This window comes from Hypomesus transpacificus, chromosome 22 (assembly GCF_021917145.1).
Source record: "Hypomesus transpacificus isolate Combined female chromosome 22, fHypTra1, whole genome shotgun sequence".
Classification (NCBI taxonomy): Eukaryota; Metazoa; Chordata; class Actinopteri; order Osmeriformes; family Osmeridae; genus Hypomesus; species Hypomesus transpacificus.
Genome location: NC_061081.1, coordinates 116,567 through 134,215, shown reverse-complemented (window position 1 = coordinate 134,215; position 17,649 = coordinate 116,567). Strand labels below are relative to the sequence as shown.

Sequence of the window (17,649 nt, the reverse complement as noted above, 5' to 3'; positions counted from 1 at the left end):
GATTGGCTGCACCAGGCGAGGTCATCACTGATGAACATACAGAGAAACTTGAAGCAGGAGGCTCTCTTCAGCTCCATCTATGTGAATGGGAAAATGACCCCACCCCCCGACACTTCCTGAACTCCACTAGCATCTCCTGAGTCTCGCAGACATTGTTGTCCTGGCACCATGTTGTCAAGACATTGACCCCCTCTCTAGGCAGTCTCATCACTGTTGGGCATGAGGCCCAGGATGGTGGTCTGGTCTGCAAACTTCAGGATGATGTTGGAGCTGCGCGTGGCCACACTGTCATGAGAGGACAGAGCTTACAGGAGAGGTCACGCACCCCAGAGGGGCTCTCTGTGTTAAGGGTCATTGCAGAGAAGAGGAGGTTTTCCATTCTCACCACCTGGGGTCTGCCTATCAGGAAGTCCATCCAGTTGCAAAGGGAGGTGTTGAGACCTGAGCATGGCCCGCACAAATGTGTTGAATGCTGAGCTGTATCTATAAACAGAATCCTCACTTATGTGTCGCCCTCATCCAGGTGGAAGAGGGCGGTGTGAACTGTTTGGATGATGGCGTCGTCCGGAGATCAGTTGGGATGGTATGTCAGTCGAAGGGGGTCCAAGGTGTCGGGGAGGAAGGAGCAAAGTTGGGATCTGACTGACCGCTCGAAGCCCTTCGTAAGGAAGGAGTACTTCAGGGAGATAGTCATTCAGACAGGTGATGGAAGTTTTCTTAAGTAGAGGGACAGTGGTTGTCTGTTTGAAGTGCCGACTGGTTCAGGGAGAGGTTCAATATGTAGGTGAAAACATTTGCTAGCTGGTCTGCACACCTGGCAGTCTGGAATTCTATCAGACCCCGGTGACCTCTGTGGGTTTTCTCTTCTCAGGGGTCTCCTCACGTCAGCCACAGATAGGAACACAGTTATGTCACACAGGTCCTCAGCCTCTAACCATGCGTAGGTGTCAAGCTTGTGGGGAAGAGAGGTGGCAGGCTGAGCGTCACTGATATTTCTTCCTCTGTAGTCCCTGATGGAGCACAGTCCACCCCACTAACCCTGAAACATGCACACGAGTAAGTGTAAATGGAAGGTGTCCATTGAAGTACATTAGCATGCTACAGCTTTACTGGTGGCTTGATGGCCAGCAACAGAAAGGTTGGCCCCTAATGCAGTGTTTTCTGGGGAAGGGGGGGGGGGGGTTGTGTGTGTATGTGTGTGTGTGTGTGTGTAGCAGGGTGACCAGAAGCATGACCCTGAAAAGGAAGACACTTGGGTCCAAAAAGGAGGACAATCCCAAAAAGTTGTTGACCGGCGAGAGGGGGGGGGGGGGGGAGGGATAAGATGAATAAGAAAATAAGACAGTACCATTCCCCAAACTATTTCAATTGTAATAGAAATTAAAATATATAATTTGGTCAGCTCAGCAGCAGTTGTTTTATCATCCGCTGTTGTGTGCGGAGCAAAAAATTATGTTAAGGAAGAGTGCCCGGCAGAACTAGCATTATCCTTGTGCCGTTGCGTAGCGCAGGCATGATGCTCTAAAGCCCCTTTCCCCCTACTACTCACGTCTATATCAATGCGACAGAGCTTACAGAAGGCAGTATATTGATCTTTGCTGCTCTTAGTGGCAAAGTGGAGTTCTGAACTCCACGTAGGTTTGAAAGAGGTCTTTCTTTTTGGCATCTGAAAGCCTACGCAAGTGGTAAATTGCGACGGTGGGCAGAAAGGGTCAAAAAGGAGGACAAAAGGGCAAAAAGGAGGACACGCAACAGCGGTCCGGACAAAGGGCTGGAAACCCCTAGTGTGTGGGGGGGGGGGGCACTTTCTCTGGTTGTTTTGGGCTGCAGGATGGTAGGGGCAGAAAGGAGGCAGTCGGGTGTAATGTATACGGGTGTTAAGAGACTTGAGGGGGCCACTTTAGAGGCTAGAGTCACAGACGCACAGAGCCACAGTTATGTTACTAGATGAAAGTGGGGGCCAACTGAAGTGTGTGCACGTGCGTGTGTTGGGGGGGCGAGGAAGGTTGTTCATAAAAGGGTGGGGAAGAATGGGAGAAGGGAAGAATACTGTCCTTATTTCTTTTTACGTCAGTGGTCGTACACTGCAGTAAATACTAGAGCAAGGGTGGAGTTCCCCAGCAGAGAATACAGGATAGAGTATCAGATGATGGAAGGGCATGCTGTGCAGGAGAGTGAGGGTGGTTAGTCACTCATCTAATGGGTCTGGTTGAGGGAAGGGGTAGGACTGCAGGAGGGTGTTGGGTGTTGCACCTGTACATTGTGTACTATTCCCAAAAGATCCCTGAAGTGAGTTAAGAACTGTAATGAAATCATTTTGAGGCATAATCTTCCATACAAGACTACAGAAACTCCCACTGATGTAGCCCAACCAGTCAGAGAGGACTATCTCCACTCAGCCAAATGCCCACCGGCTGACCGTGTTTAGATTTTGGACCCTGTCACCAGGGAGACTGGATCTGATAGGAATAGCACAAATGGACAGAGGGGCCGACATATGAGACAGACAGGACGATGTGCATTGGAGCTTTGTTCCAAGCTCCAACTTTCTAAATACGCATTTCAGCACTGTCTAAGCACTTTAATATCTCTGGCAAGATGTGGATTAACAAATTATTTGGTCAATATTAAGATAGGGTGGAAACAGAGAGAGAGACAGAGAGAGAGAAAGAGAGAGAGAGAGAGAGAGAGAGAGAGAGAGAGCAAGTAAAAGAAACAAACTGTAGAGGGGGCAAAACAGGGAGAGGGTGGAGTGGCAGTCAACAGGGTCAGCATGCAGAGCGCGTGGGCAGTGGGCACCCCTGCCCCTCTAATACAAGCGCATGCATGCACAGTCATGGACACACTCACTTACACATAAATGCACACACACAAGATAGTCTTATGAACAAGAAGGGGCACCTTAAAGACAGAGACAGCTCTGGAACAGGTCTGTTCAACATGGGCGGCTCTTCAGCAAAAAGGAAGACTAAATGTAATGTATAGGAATAATGCTTAAGGACCATTCACAATGCAACACACACACCTACTTAGTTAGTGAGGAGAGGTCGAGGGAGATGAAGTGAGTGAAGTGGAGCTAGTACTCTAAAGGAGCTGAGCGAAAACAAGAAAGACAGGCATCAGTGTCCGTTTCTGAATCAACCAATTGGGTCTCAGATAATATAGCCTCGTGCTTTTTGTGCCACCCCCCCTGGAGTTTAAAGGAGGGCAGGGTATGGCACAGAATCGTTCTAGGTTGTTCCAAGCTTCCTGAGGGGAGTTCTAATATCCTACATCTTTAAATTGTATTCTGTTCTACCATCTTTACATTCTTAATGTACAGGACGTTTCTTTTTTTCTTATCTAGTTTTACAAAATCTCTCTGTGTTGAGAAAGTTTGGGACCGTCCACCGTTGCACAGCATCTGTCTTATACTGTTGGACCGTCTGTTCTGATAGTTTTGTCCCACGATAACCTTCACACTCCAGCATCACTATTGGACAAGCTTACACACGCATTACGTTCGGTATGTATAATTTCTGACTTCTTTAGATTTTCTGTTAATTCTCTGGTAGGAAACAATGATTTGCAGTGCAGTGTAGTTTACTTTGAAATGCTTTATCGTACTTATTTCTGTGTGTCCGCGCGCGTGTGGACTGTACAATTGTATAAATTATTATTTATGAAATCAGTTTATTCGTCACTTTTGGCACGTCAATTTGAAATCTGATAGCCTAAAGCTTTAGAAGCACAATTTATTTTATTGAGTAGAGCTTATCCTGACCAGGTAGCCTTCGATGGAAGCGGCGAACATGTTGATGTCGCAATTTGAAATCCAGTATACAGGACAAACGGAATACAGGAATGGTTGATTGCCTCTATATAAATATTTATTTATAAATTAAGCATTTGCTTTATGAGACCGTTTGTTTAACCTGCGTCCGCTCACTTTGTTTATTAATGAGAAAATAATGCACAGTATGTATATGTAGCCTATGTGAGAGTACAGTGCAGCGTCAGGTTGAACAAAAAAAAGTATGCTGAAAGATTGTGTACATTATTATGCAATTTTCGTGACGATAGGGATTCAAGCCCAAACTGCTCTGGCTCTTTTCCATTTAAGAAAGAAAGTTAGCTACATTTTCCGACTAAGCCCTTTGCTGTCGGTTATGAGTTGCTAAGGGGCACCAAGTGATAGTGCATGCTTGACTCAGAATAGACCACTTGTTCGTTCCCACATTTAGCCACAGAGCCCGATGCTGGTGGTCCTCAATGAGACATTTTTGATGTTTGTTTTACCGTGTCTTCTCTACGGTTTAACAAAATAACTTACCGCTGCAGGAGGTGCCATTGTCAGAAATTAAGTTAATTATACTTTTTTGCAAAATGCTCTTGATGTGAGCTGTCATTGCTTTTGACCACAATGTTGACATAGTGGGAGGATGCATGCTAACTATTTTATATCTCACATTGTTTAGCTCCTTACTATGTTGAAAATCTATTTATACATTCAACTTTTGTAACTAAAAAATAAAGATCCATATATGTTTATTGTAAGCACCTTCCTGCCACAGTAAATTCTGTGTTTGTTTAAACTTACATGGCAATAAAAACTATTCTGATTCTGATCAAGGAACAACTTAATGCTACATCAAATATGGTAGGTAACATCTCTGTTTTCCTCCTTTTCTTTCTCTCACCCTCTATCTCTCTCTCTCTTTTTCAGTAAGGTTTCTCCCACGTTGTTTATCAGTAAACATAATTTTGTGGCCTTAGCCTCCCCCGCCCACAAACAGCTGTACATGAGCAGACTAAGTGATAAGAGATCGTTTCAGACTGATATACGTCCCTATACATGTGGCCGACTGGATTTTGATGTGATATCAGTTGAGATCAGCTTAAAGGTACACTGTGTTCTTTGTCGACCAGTTGCAGTCCTAGTCAAGTCACATGCCTTCTACAGAGGGTTTTGTTTGTCTGTGCAATGATACATTGATAGGTTCTGTGGGAGAGGTAAAATAATAAGTTATTTTCTTCAAGAGAGTGACGGATTTGACTATTTAGTTTTGAAAGCAAGCAAGAATTAAAAAAAAAAACATCTATGTACTTTTCCACATAGGTACAGTTAGACTGGAGGTGGGGGGTGGATAGGTAGGGATGGGACTGGTGTGGAGGTATTCCAACTAGGGTTTGGCACAACTGACTGTTAAACTGGGCTCCTATGCAAAGCATTTCAGATAGAGGCCGGAGATGATTGAGGGGATGGCTAGATGCCTTGCCAGTTGCACAAACAAATAAAAAGTGTGTGTGTGGGGGGGCTGGGCAGGGTTCGAATTACAGGGGGGCCTTGGGGGGGGGGGGTTGACCCCCCTAATTAAGACTTGGACCCCCCCAAAATGAGGTTAAAACAGTTCTTACCTGTAATCGTAAATATTACTTTTCGCCCTGGAGAAGAAGTTGAGGGGGGGAAGGAGGGGGGGGGGGGGGGTAGTTTGACGAACAGGCGATAGCGGAGGAGTTGGAGGTGCTGTAGATTGTCGAACGCATACTTGTTTTTTTCCACTATCATGGCAAGAGTGCTCTCTCTTTCTCTCTCTCTCTCTCTCTCTCTCTCTCTCTCTCTCTCTCTCTCTCTCTCTCTCTCTCTCTCTCTCTTACTCACTCTGTGACAGCCAACACAAGGCTGTCAAGAACATTGAGGTCTCCGTACACTGTAGTCACTCACTTCTTGTGTTTCCACAAACGTGACGAGGGTATGTTGAAATGTAATGGTTCATTTTCTCATATTGTCTCTGTGACGTTGTTTTTTGACGATGTTGCTTTATAAATCAAGAGCTGACATGATCAAGGATCACTGGTGGGCAATTACAGAGTTCTGAGAATTTGAGTTCCAACATACCAGATTAATTAGTCATGTCTTAGTAGGAATCACTTTTCAGTTCCTAGCAGCCTGGTATGAAGAGCTGTGTGTGTGTGTGTGTGTGTGTGTGTACGCTTGAGTGTCTGTGCATGTGTGTATGTTCTAAGACAGTGGAGCTCTCAGTCTAAGGGGGGGGGGGCATGTTGACATGGTAAGACTTTTGCGGATGGTCAGTTTTCTGAGTAAACAGTCTAGAAGGAGGGAGGAGGAGGGAGAGAGGAACGGATGGCAGTTCTGCTCCTGTCGTATAACGAATGGGACTGTTTTACCTTTAATCTTTCATTGTCACTTCCACGTAAACGGGGCCATGGCTTTTGCATTGGTGCCTCTGTCTTTTTAGGACAACTTTTGGCAAGTCTTAACACTTCCACAAAATACCGGGGGGAGAGGATAAAACAAGGGGAAAGAAGTTAGGTAAACATGTCAAGGTTCTACCAGCGTCAAGACCGAGAAAGAGTGCTAGTCAGTGTGAGTGACTGAAAGAGAGAGTCAGAGTTAGAATGAAAGAGTCAGTGATAGAGAGTCAGAGAGAGAGCAAAAACAAGTAGTAGTTGGAACAACAAACAACAAAATAGTTGGAAAGGTAAGAAGTTAGAGAACCCTACAGGGTCCAAGGTTAAATAATGTATTTTTGGTTACAACGTTAGGATTGCTTTGTTGTATTGTCGGTAACCTGAGGACATGATGCTCTAGCTTTCAGGAACATTCCGTTGTTTAACAGTCCCCTCATTCATACACGACAACAGCCGCTCGCCCTCCATGTCCAGATGTCAAACATTACAACCTCCTTTTAAAGTCCTCGACTGTTTTGGTTTGAGGTATGGTCTTTGGCCTCCATTTTGGTCGATGTTCTGGGATAAACACAATGGCCAAGGAGTGCCAAGGAGTTCCAGGCTACTCTGATGCCTGGCAGTCAACCAAAACTGTGCAGGCACCTTGCACAACAAGTGAAAAGATACATTTAGACTGGTGGAACCTGAGAGTGTGAATATTCACGGAGGTAGTGTTAATGAAAAGACGGGCTGCTGGCTCTGTGTGTGCGAGTGTGTGTGTGTCTGAGTGTGTGTGCACATACAGCTGTATGACGTGAAAAGCCCTGGCAAGTCGAGAAGTGAGCAAAGCGCCCACCATCAGTGGTGAAATTACAGGAAGTTAAACAACAGGAAGTGTTTATCTTGTGTAAAGAATGTGTAAAGAGACATGTTTCTTCGTGTTTGTATGTTCCTTCGTGTGTGGATGTGTCCCTGACTCATTGGTACCGCCTCCTTCCCTTCCAAAAGTCGTCGAACGTACCGTCACTCCCTTAAAGACTGTGCCTTTACAGTAAACAAAAGCCCTTTTGTTAAGGCTAAAGAGCACTTTCTTTACTTGGCTTTATGTTAACATCTGATTCTGCACAATTGTTCACTGAACTCACTACTATGGTCAGTGAGACCATAGTACTTATTTTAGACTATTCATTTTTTCTCTCTCTCTGCATGATTCTGGTGGGTCTAGGAGAAGCTCTGTTGCATTCCTTTCAGTTTTGTGCAATCATAAGTCCCCAACTAGTTGGTAAAGAGACCTACTGGATTTAACACTATTGGTAATAGTAGTAATGGGGATTTCTGGTCTATAAGGCTTCCTCAAACTCTATGCTTTGCACACCACACTCGCACACTACATGAGTCCTTGTTCAGACTTAGCCCAGCCCCAAAACACACACACACACACCCTTTTGCTCACATATTGTACACGTGTACACAAATGCAAACAGTACACACAAAAAAACCTCCTCTCTTATGAATTCAATCCCTTCTCTTTTTCTGGACCCTGCACAGTCCATGCTTGTGTTCCTGACACATTTTCACATTCAGTTGTCATTGGTCTTCAGTTCTTACACTTTTTACTGTATCTACAATCATTTTTTGTCTTTAAATGACTTTAGGTGAATTATTTGCCTGTAAAGTGGGAAGCTTGTGCAATAAACCCATAATTCGAAAGAAACCGCCTTACTGTGATCCTTTCCTGATTGATCAAGCACAGGGTTTTAAATGCAGGGATTGTGGTTGATATTGAGTAGATACCAATGAATGAGGTTATTCAAGCAACACAAAACTGGCATTTTTAGCACACTTATGTTTTTTTTGTTTGGCCATTATACTCCCCCAATATAGTCTTGGAGGTAACTGATACACTTTTCAATGGCCATATACTTTCACACATACACGCACACACTAACATAGCTCTGAGTTGGTCTGTTGGCCGACTAAAGTTTGGGGTTCGAACCTTGGGACCCATCACCACACTGAAGAGGGGGCAGCTGCTGTCATTTTGTCAACGCACCTCAGCGTCTGGTGAGACCCACCCCTCCCCACTCAACCCTTTGCAGTCCCCTTCTCTCCGCTTCTACTCCACCTCCCCTTCATCCCCTCTGCTGAGCAGAGCATGGGTATCAGAGAAGCACCTTTTTTTGTTTCTTCTCTTTCCTTCTTCCCCCACCCTCCTCTCCTATTGAAAATAGATGTTTACTTTCACCACGTCCTTCTCTTCTCGCCATTGCCAACTGACATCACTTCCTGCCATTTATTTCGCAAACCATCCCCACAATTTCACAATGGCTGTTTCTTAATCAACGTCTCCGTTCTTGTGTTCTTGCGAACTCGTTTGACGTCATCTTTCATTGCCCAAGTACCAGTGGCGGTCCTAGCACATTTGGCGCCCAGGGCGAGTTCTTCACTACCACCCGCCCGGCCCCTTTAATTGAGGATGCATTGGATGGGGACTTGGTCAACGAAAACGCATCTGATTTCTCAGAAGTCATTGCAAGAACACACGCATCTAAAATCGTTTCCCGTCCTCATGGTCTTGGAAGACGGTTCCCGCAAGGATGGGAGGGTTCTTAGCGTTCTTTCAGATTGATAAACAGCCATTGTTTAGCCTAGTCATCATCCTCCGCTAATACAGCATATTAAGTGTTGATTGCGTAGTTCATAAAGAAAACCCTATATTGGAAACACGCAAACACAAACTTTGTCTCATGTTTTGATTTGTCTTCTTTCCCTTTTCAACACCTAATAAACCCTCCTTTCCTCCTCTCTCTACCCCCATCTCCTCATCCACCCCTCAATTTGCCCTACCTCCCCCCTTGCCTTCCTTTCTTCTCTCTCCTGCCCTTCCCTACACTCCCTCTCTCAAGTAAACCACTGAAGGTTTTTCACAGAGAAAATGGCTCTAAACATTCCGGGCATCATCGTCATGGCTGGGTTTTACGTTCTCATCTTGGGAACCGGCATCTGGGCCTCCATGCGCTCCAAGAAGGAGGAGAGGAAGTGTACGGGGGACGGGATGGAGATCACGCTGCTCGCTGGACGCAACATCAACCTGCTGGTCGGGATCTTCACACTCACTGGTGAGCAGACATTCTCACTAAGGTGTCTTCCAATAACGTAGGATTTTACTGAAGCTTCTCATTGTATTTTCTATTTACATTTTATGTATTTATACAATGTCAATGATACAATATAGATTGTATTCACTGTGGATTTGGGAATAGGCTGTCCTATCAGGCTTCAGTAAATGAGGGTGGAATGACGTAAAACTGCAGTGACATTGCAGCCAGACCTCTGCTAGCCAATGCCCCCCCCGGAGTCTGAACATAGCTAAACCCTGTAATCCACCTCTCTAGCATTAAATGGAGGAACATATTCCATATCAGATTTCTGTTTGGTGTTACTCTGTGGTAACATGTTTCTCTCTCTCTATTCTCTTTTCTTCTCTGCCCGTCTCTCTCTCTTTCTCTTTGTGTCCTCGCTGCAGCCACCTGGGTGGGTGGAGGCTTCATCCTCGGCATAGCTGAGGCAGTGTATAACCCTACCTTGGGTCTGGTCTGGGCTCTGATGCCTGTGCCTTACGTCCTCACCTTCTTCTTGGGTGAGTCTGGCCATCTTAGCCCCCCACCATGACATCAGAGTGACAAAGCTGACCTCGGCCATATACACGTGCGTGTGTGTGTATATATATACCTGCATATCAGTATATTTAGATCACTTGTACGTGATCCCCCACGTATCCACTTCCTCTTGCTGATTTAACCCATTGACACAAACGAGGCCTGTTGATGTGGTAAGGTCACCTGGCCAGCGTGTTTAAAGGCCCTGCAGGAATGCGTGCATGCAAGGAAGATCCCAGGCTCTGTTGCGGACAGAACCTTTATATCATCTTTACTGGTCGTTTCAACCCCCGAGGAAGATGCGTGTTGTTCACTCAGGGAGAACACTTGTTTTTGTTTTTATGGTCGTACCATCTGTTTATTATCCCTTCTCTTTTCGTCATTCTTCCTTTCATCCTTTTCCCCTCTTACCAGGCGGTTTCTTTTTCGCCAAGCCCATGAGAGAGAATCGATATATCACCATGATGGACCCGTTCCAGCAGAAATACGGCAACGTCCTGAGCAGCGCCCTGATCCTTCCTGCGCTGGTGGCCGATGTCCTGTGGGTGGCTCGCACCCTCGTCAGCCTCGGTAAGGAGCCCAAACAGGGTCCCACACTCAGACGCTTGCATGCGCAAAACAACACGCATTAGCACATGGATGTGCTCACTCACGCTCCCACAAGCTCCCATTTTGGGGGTATTGTTCTTATTGCTCCTTAAGCATTAAATCGCCTATTAATCAAAAAGGAGAAAAGATGAATGTGTCCTTCCAGTACATGTACATAACAATGGATGACCTTACATTGACATTACTGTGTCCAAACTGGATTAAGTAACAATGACATGGTGCCCAACTCAAACCTTGTATTTGTTATGGGTGATTAACTGCAACAATGCTGCATTCTACTTGAGCACATGCAGCCAAAGTTTTTTATAAATGTCTATCAGAGTTGTTGTGGTTTGGGTGTGTGTCTGTCTGTCTGTCTATTTGTGTGTGTGTGTTTTAACAATGTTCTCTGTTCCAGTGCTGTTTCTAAAGTGACGTACAGAACAAACAGCCTGTTGATTGCGTAAGGTGATCAAAAATGTATCAAGTCTCTGGTGTCGAGAGTGAGTTTGTTTTCTACTCAGTGTGTCAAAGCAGTAAGGCTCTCAGACTGAAAGACAACACAACTTTAAATCAAATGTCCCCATCCTGGCCAGACTTGATCCCATGTCCCCATGGTAATGTTGTGGTGGATTACTAAAACAGGTCTGGTCACTCTCACCTCACAACAGACGTGTAACTAGGGGTGTTTTTTTTGGTACTTTATTCGACCAGTGTGGGATGTTCTCACTGCACTACACCCCTAGCTGCTGTAATTACGGTTGACAACCAAAGAAGGAGGTGAAGACAAGTTCCAAAGAGACCTACCTTTGCTAAGAGACTGTTTGTGTTTTGGTGAGCCTGTAATTTCTGGATGATGGTGTGAGTTTATCTTAATTTGTGTGTGTGTGTGTGTGTGTGTACATACTGGCCATGTGAAACCAATATCACCCAATTAGGTTGCGGGTCGCAAATTATGTGTGTATACGTGCACTTTTGTGCCTGCATAGGTCCAGCCACTGCAGGCAGGGAATAAACAAGGGAGCTAAAAACAGAGTGAGATCTTTTGCAGATATGTAGCCATCGTTCTCTATTTAGCCCCGGAGTCCTTTAACTGGTATTCCTTCTCTCACCTATATTTAGCCCAGCGAGGTCTATCCTGGCCTAGTACAGCCCTGCACGGCTCAGTGAAGTTAAACCCATAGAGATAGGGCTGTTTTCTAGCATCGATAATATCGCACAAGAACGCAGCCTACATCTATGTGGATTAACCCCTACAGAAGATCTGCAGATGATCTATAATTGAGCTATCCGTAAATGATTGGGGCATGGCTGTATTTTTCACTCGACTTAACTTGAAATTGAATGGTTCCCATCTAAAAACTGTACCTGTCTTTATACACCTGTGTGTGTGTGTGTGAGTGATTTGAGTAGTCGGAAATGATCAAAATCCATACCTGGCAAACACCTAAATCTCAGGGTGTCACAGTAAAGGCCAGGGGAGGTCAAAGGTCACAGTCAGACTGAAACAGTGGTCAGCGATGGTGCCGATCTGACACTCTTCTGTTTAAGGGCATTGTTTTGGTGTGGCTGCATCGCGGCTGGGGAGACCCTGGCATTGAGGAAGACTCGTCAGGTAGAGATGCTTTGCTTGTTTGAGTAACACACAGATCTTTTTTTTTGCTTTAATAATTCTGTTTTCGTTTGCTTTATTGTTTTCTCAGATTCGTTTTTATTAATAGATTTTTGTTGACTATTTCTGGTGTCTTGATAGTTTTTCTAAAGAGATCATTTCTTCATGATGATGATGATGATGATCAGGCATCTTCGAGAGACGGTGGGAATTCTTGAATCTCACAACCAATAGACTGCTGTATGCCTTACTTTTCTTTATTGTTCATTTTTATTTTCAAATATATTTCTGTTTTGTTTCCTTGTCTTATTCTTGCATACATTGCTCTTGGTCTAAGACCAACAAATTACTGTAGCGAGTTTTTGAAAACGACTTTAATTTCAGTGCTAACGCCACAAAAAACGGACTATCAAAAACTCCCAATCAACTAACTGACCATCAATTCTATAACTTAATGAAACTTCAATCATAATGTAGACAACTCTGACATATACAATCATACACCTTTGTTTGAGGGCACAGTCCCTCTCATCTGTCATGTCATGTGTGGAGCGCTCTGTCATGTCGGACTGTACTTAGTGCTATGCTGCGTGTGTTTCCAGGTGGGACCCTGAGCGTGATCCTAGACCTCCCCTACGTCTACTCTATCTGCATCTCGTCCGTGGTGGCCATCATCTACACCCTGCTGGGAGGCCTCTACTCTGTAGCCTACACCGACGTCATCCAGCTTATCCTCATCTTTGTCAGCCTGGTCAGTACCGATAAAGATTTGAACCTGACTTTCTGGGAAGGAGATCTAGAAACAGGAAATGAAGTTTTCCACGTACCGTCTGGGGAAAAGAAGGTCAGGTTTATTTATACATTTTATGTTCTGTCGACTTTGCTCTCTTGCAGTGGGTGTGTGTTCCTTTCCTGCTGACCAGTCCCAACTCGGTGGATATATCCCTGACGTCTTTCAACGCAACCTTCCAGCCTCCCTGGGTGGGCAAGCTGGAAGCCCAAGATGCCGGCAAGTGGATTGATGACTTCATGGTACTGGTGAGTCAACACAAGTCGCTTCACACACACACACTTAGACCAACGTGCATCCCCTCACACATCTTCTCGCACCCACATACACACAATTCATAATAGTTCATGACCTCTCCCATCCCTTGAGTCCATTGTTTCTCCCCAGGCTTTAGGTGGTCTGGCCTACCAGGCCTTCTACCAGAGGATCTTATCTGCCTCCTCCTACACCCAGGCCCAGGTCACCTGCTTTGCCTCCTCCGCCTTCTGCCTGGTGCTGGGCATCCCTTCCATCCTCGTGGGGGCCGTGGCTGCATCCACAGGTGAACCACTCATACCAGAACACACGTGTGGTTGAGGGCTGTTCGTGTGCGAGGCCCATTTGAAGAGTCGAAGCATCAAAGCAAACCCTGTTTTGATGCAGGGATCATGAGACTTGGTCTGCGTGATTTCAGTCAGGTCGCAATTCGAATTGCGGTTTGGGTACTTATTCAGCAGAATTGTTCAGGTAGTGTTGCAATCACTAATCTTGTTGAATCCCAGGAGAAGCTTGGTGAGATCCTGTGGAACGACAATCCTGATGGCGTTTACCACGCCATCGTTGGTATCACTGGACTCAGAGATCGATTGTCATCTCAAGAGTTTCATACAGTTCAGAGTTAGGAGAAGTCCTGTCTCTGAAGTCAGTTGGGGAAAACTGGATTCTCAACTCCCCCGTCTTTCATTCACACCTACCAAAGGTGTGAACTGGTCTCTGGCTGGTTCATAAGTGTTCAATAAATGTTCTGAACATCTTTGTACAGTTACAAGTATAGTTGAAGGATTGTTTTACAATGTTAGCTTTGTATAGAGACCAAGGATGACTTTATATTTCAAGGAGAAATAGTTACTAGAATCAAAATTACAGTAAACACAACATTAAAACAAAGTGGCAGTCGCACATATTCCTCTCATAAATCACCACCTTCTACTCTTGTTGTTTTAAAGATGAAGTCTTGAAGAACTTTTGCCTTAAGGTTCTGACAAGGTATGTTCTTTGTTTAAATTTCCGCAACAAACGGAGAATACAAATAGCTTCTGGAGACGTGTTGTCTCAAGCAAGCTTCCTTGGAGATAAGAGGGCATCACAAGCAGAGTGTTGTGACTGATGTAGATGGATGAGACTCTAGAGTTGTGACAGGGTGTCGCTATGTGTGGTATGTTTGACTTTGCTACACGAGGAAGCACAAATGATCATATGAGAGATTTTAGAATCAAATATGTGCCTAAAACCTGCTGAACACGCAGAACTGGCTGTCCCAGGTAGAGTAATACACTGACGTGGGCTCATTTAACACACAGCGACCACAAGACTTTGTTTTCCATAGATGATCATGCTGGACTTTCTCTTTTGCCTGGCAAAAGGAAACTGAAAGAAGCTTTGCTACTTTTTGTGATAGCTGCCAATTTCCCTGTCCCTTCTTTGCATGTTATGTTTGAGCTCCTGTTGTCCCACTGTCTGACAAGAGACTGCACCCATGGAAGTGTTTGATGTTGCACTGTGCTATGCACTTCTGTAAATGAGATGTTATTGTTGCCCTGTAGTTTTCTTTTTTCTTCACTTTGCCTGGTAGCCGAGAGGTGGTTACTTTGCGAAGTGGCTTGTAAATAAAGACGGTTCCCTGACTGTCACCAGCTAATCCTGTTAGAACTCGGCACTTCTGATCCTCGGGCTTCTTCTGTACTTTCTATATGCACTATTTGTAAGTTGCAGTGGATAAAAGCGTCTGCTAAATGCAAACAATGTGGAAACATTTTCAAATGCTTTAAGTGCTCCACAAACAAACCGATAAACTAAATAACCCATTTTCTGCTCCCCAGACTGGAATATGACAACGTATGGATTACCCACACCATATGAGCGCGGCCAGGCCGGCTCCATCCTGCCTCTCGCCCTTCACCACCTCACCCCTCACTACATCTCCATCATCGGCATCGGGGCTGTCGCCGCCGCCGTGATGTCATCCATGGACTCTGCCCTCCTCTCCTCTGCCTCCATGTTCTCCTCCAACATCTACAAGAACATCTGTAGGAAACAGGTAAGCACGAGAATCTTGAAGAAATGTCATTTTTAGACCTCCAGTGCAATGTCATGGAAATGTCATAGCAGCATTATGGAAACCTGAGCCCAATCTTAAGTTTTGACACAATGTTACACCACAACAACAACACCAGAATGTAACTACATTACCCTAACACCACAACATCACCAAAAGAAGGACACTTTTCTACTGCAAACAAGGACACATTTATCGGTTGACACTTGTGGCCAACTTGTGTGGGTAGGTAGATTATATGAACCCTCTGACCAGATGATTATACTGTATATACCCCCTCCCATCCCCCACACACATACTACTGGCTTGGGGAAACAAAGTAGCTTTTGAGCTCCTATGTTGTTTCTGCCATGGCCCCTAGGAATGTTCAACATGACGACCAGAGAGGCGTTAAACAATGGCAGAATGTTCTCAGGCCTGTTTCAACTCATGTTGAATAGTTGAATGGTTTGTCACCATATGGATGTAATGTTACAGGGGCATAACTAGTTTTCACTGTGACTACAAAGATTATATTGTTACTGGCCTTTCAGATTGGGCCCCAAATATGGGCAGTTGTATCTATATAAACAGTGAACAAAAACTTCATAAAACAGACTACATTAAACAAATTGACTCTTTGTGATGCTTTGTCATGATTCTCTCGGTTTCAACACGTCCCCTCTGTTTTCCCCCTTGCATCCCTGTATCGCTATACCTCCCTTTCTTCACCCCCCCCCCCCCCTCCCCAAGGCTTCAGACAGGGAGATGCAGTGGGTGATCCGTATCTCGGTGGTGGTGGTGGGACTGGCCGGCACAGCCCTCACCTTCCTGGACAACAGTGTGCTGGTGTTCTGGCTGGTTGGTGTGGACATGTCCTACACCATCATGTTCCCCCAGCTGGTCTGCGTACTCTTCTTCAAGATCTCCAATGGTTACGGCGCCACAGTGGGCTTCTTCTCCGGCATGGTCCTGAGGTTCATGAGCGGCGAGCCCCTCATCAATCTACCGCCCCTCATCCATTACCCCGGCTGCCGTCTAGACGCCGAAGGACGGCTCACCCAGTTCTTCCCCTTCCGCACCACCATCATGTTGACAACCATTGTGTCCATCCTGTTCTTCTCCTACCTGGCGTCCCTCGTCTTCAGTAAGGGCCTGCTCTCGGAGCGCTGGGACGTGTTTGGCATCAGCCAGGAACAGGGCAGGAAGGTCGTCCAAGCAGAGACCAAAACCCCAGCAGTCTCCAAGCAATTGCTAGACACTAGCTGTTAAGAGAGAGGGGGAAAGAGGCCGGTTTTGGGTGATAGAGGAGCAGGCCATCTTGGTTTCATGCAAACCAAGTCATGCAAAGGTCTCTTGATAGAATCTGAAAATCTGAGAGATACAAACATTATTAAAGTGGACACCACCGCAGAGGCCGCCGTTTGATGTGTTGCAATACTGTTCAAACAAATCTGAGTACCAGCCAGCCAAGAATTGTGCGTTTTAGATTTTTTGGGGTAGGCATGAATTTTTTATTTACATGTGTATGAGAATTCCTGTAAGATACTCTTCTACTGTACAGACTTTTTTTGATGATATTATAAGTGTATATACATACTTTTATCAAAGCTCAACCTTATGCATAGCACAGGCAAAAAGTTTAAAGACAAAAAAAATATATATATATATATATAGGAAGTTCGTAATCAGTGAAACAAATTGATTGTTAGAAAAAATCTTGACAACTCATTTACACTGAAAAACTAAAAGGTGTTTTGCTAAATGTAATCTGACAATGTCTAATGAAATGCTTATAGCAACTAAGTGCAATATGTTTTCCTCTTCAACTTGGAGTCCTCTTGGTTACTCGTGTTACCATCGCCTTGGATACACCCAGCTGCCATATCAAGTAGCATAAGGTCTCAGTGCTGTCAGTGTAGGGGAGGTGATTAGGATACACCTTCTCAAAGCCCCATTCAAAGTATTTGAATGCTTAGTGCGCAGGGAAATCCTTTATTTACTGGTGCACTATGCTTCATCCCTACCCGTTACCTTGGCAAAAACACACTTCGATGCATCTTCAGAAAGGTATCTACGGTTGTCTTTGTGGGCAAAGCTAAAAAAAAATTGACAGCATTTTTATTACAATTTAGTTTCGTGACCAAATTGTTTTACATAGAAAATGGAAACGCAAAGTGAATTGTGGTTGCATGTTGCGACTCTGCAGCGTGTTTGTAGTCTATACTGAGCCTTGAGGCAGGTCTGTCCTCTTGAGGTTTTGAGGTCTCTTGAGATCCATTGTAAATCGTGGGGTTGTTTTGTGAAAATAAAAAGGTAAACTACAATTGCTCATTCAGACTCAATCCTTACAAGTGTTGGTGTGTCCATTTGCAACCACTCCAAGCTTAAATTATTCCTTATTACCAAATGAGAATAAACTACTCGCAAGTTAAGAAACACACATGCACGTTTTTGCATTGCAATCCACCTTGTGTTCAATGACTACGAAAATATGAATCAAGTTAAGAACTGTCATTCATGTCAAAAACACATT

The 17,649-nt window shown here is 44.8% G+C and overlaps 1 protein-coding gene across 2 annotated transcripts; it reads left to right on the top strand.

Annotated features, from left to right (window-relative positions):
• Positions 1-3,197: 3,197 nt before the first annotated feature.
• On the top strand, positions 3,198-17,440 carry LOC124484124 (high affinity choline transporter 1-like). Of its 2 annotated transcripts, none has more exons than XM_047044863.1 (9): positions 3,198-3,505; positions 9,078-9,290; positions 9,698-9,811; positions 10,245-10,400; positions 12,633-12,781; positions 12,925-13,068; positions 13,274-13,361; positions 14,899-15,116; positions 15,867-17,440. In XM_047044863.1, exons 2-9 carry the CDS (start codon positions 9,107-9,109, stop codon positions 16,383-16,385), a joined length of 1,572 nt encoding a protein of 523 aa, XP_046900819.1. In that variant the 5' UTR covers positions 3,198-3,505; positions 9,078-9,106; the 3' UTR covers positions 16,386-17,440. The 2 variants fall into 2 exon arrangements, with proteins under 2 accessions (XP_046900819.1, XP_046900818.1); XM_047044862.1 differs by having other exon boundaries at positions 3,199-3,505; positions 13,208-13,361.
• The last annotated feature ends 209 nt before the right edge of the window (positions 17,441-17,649 follow it).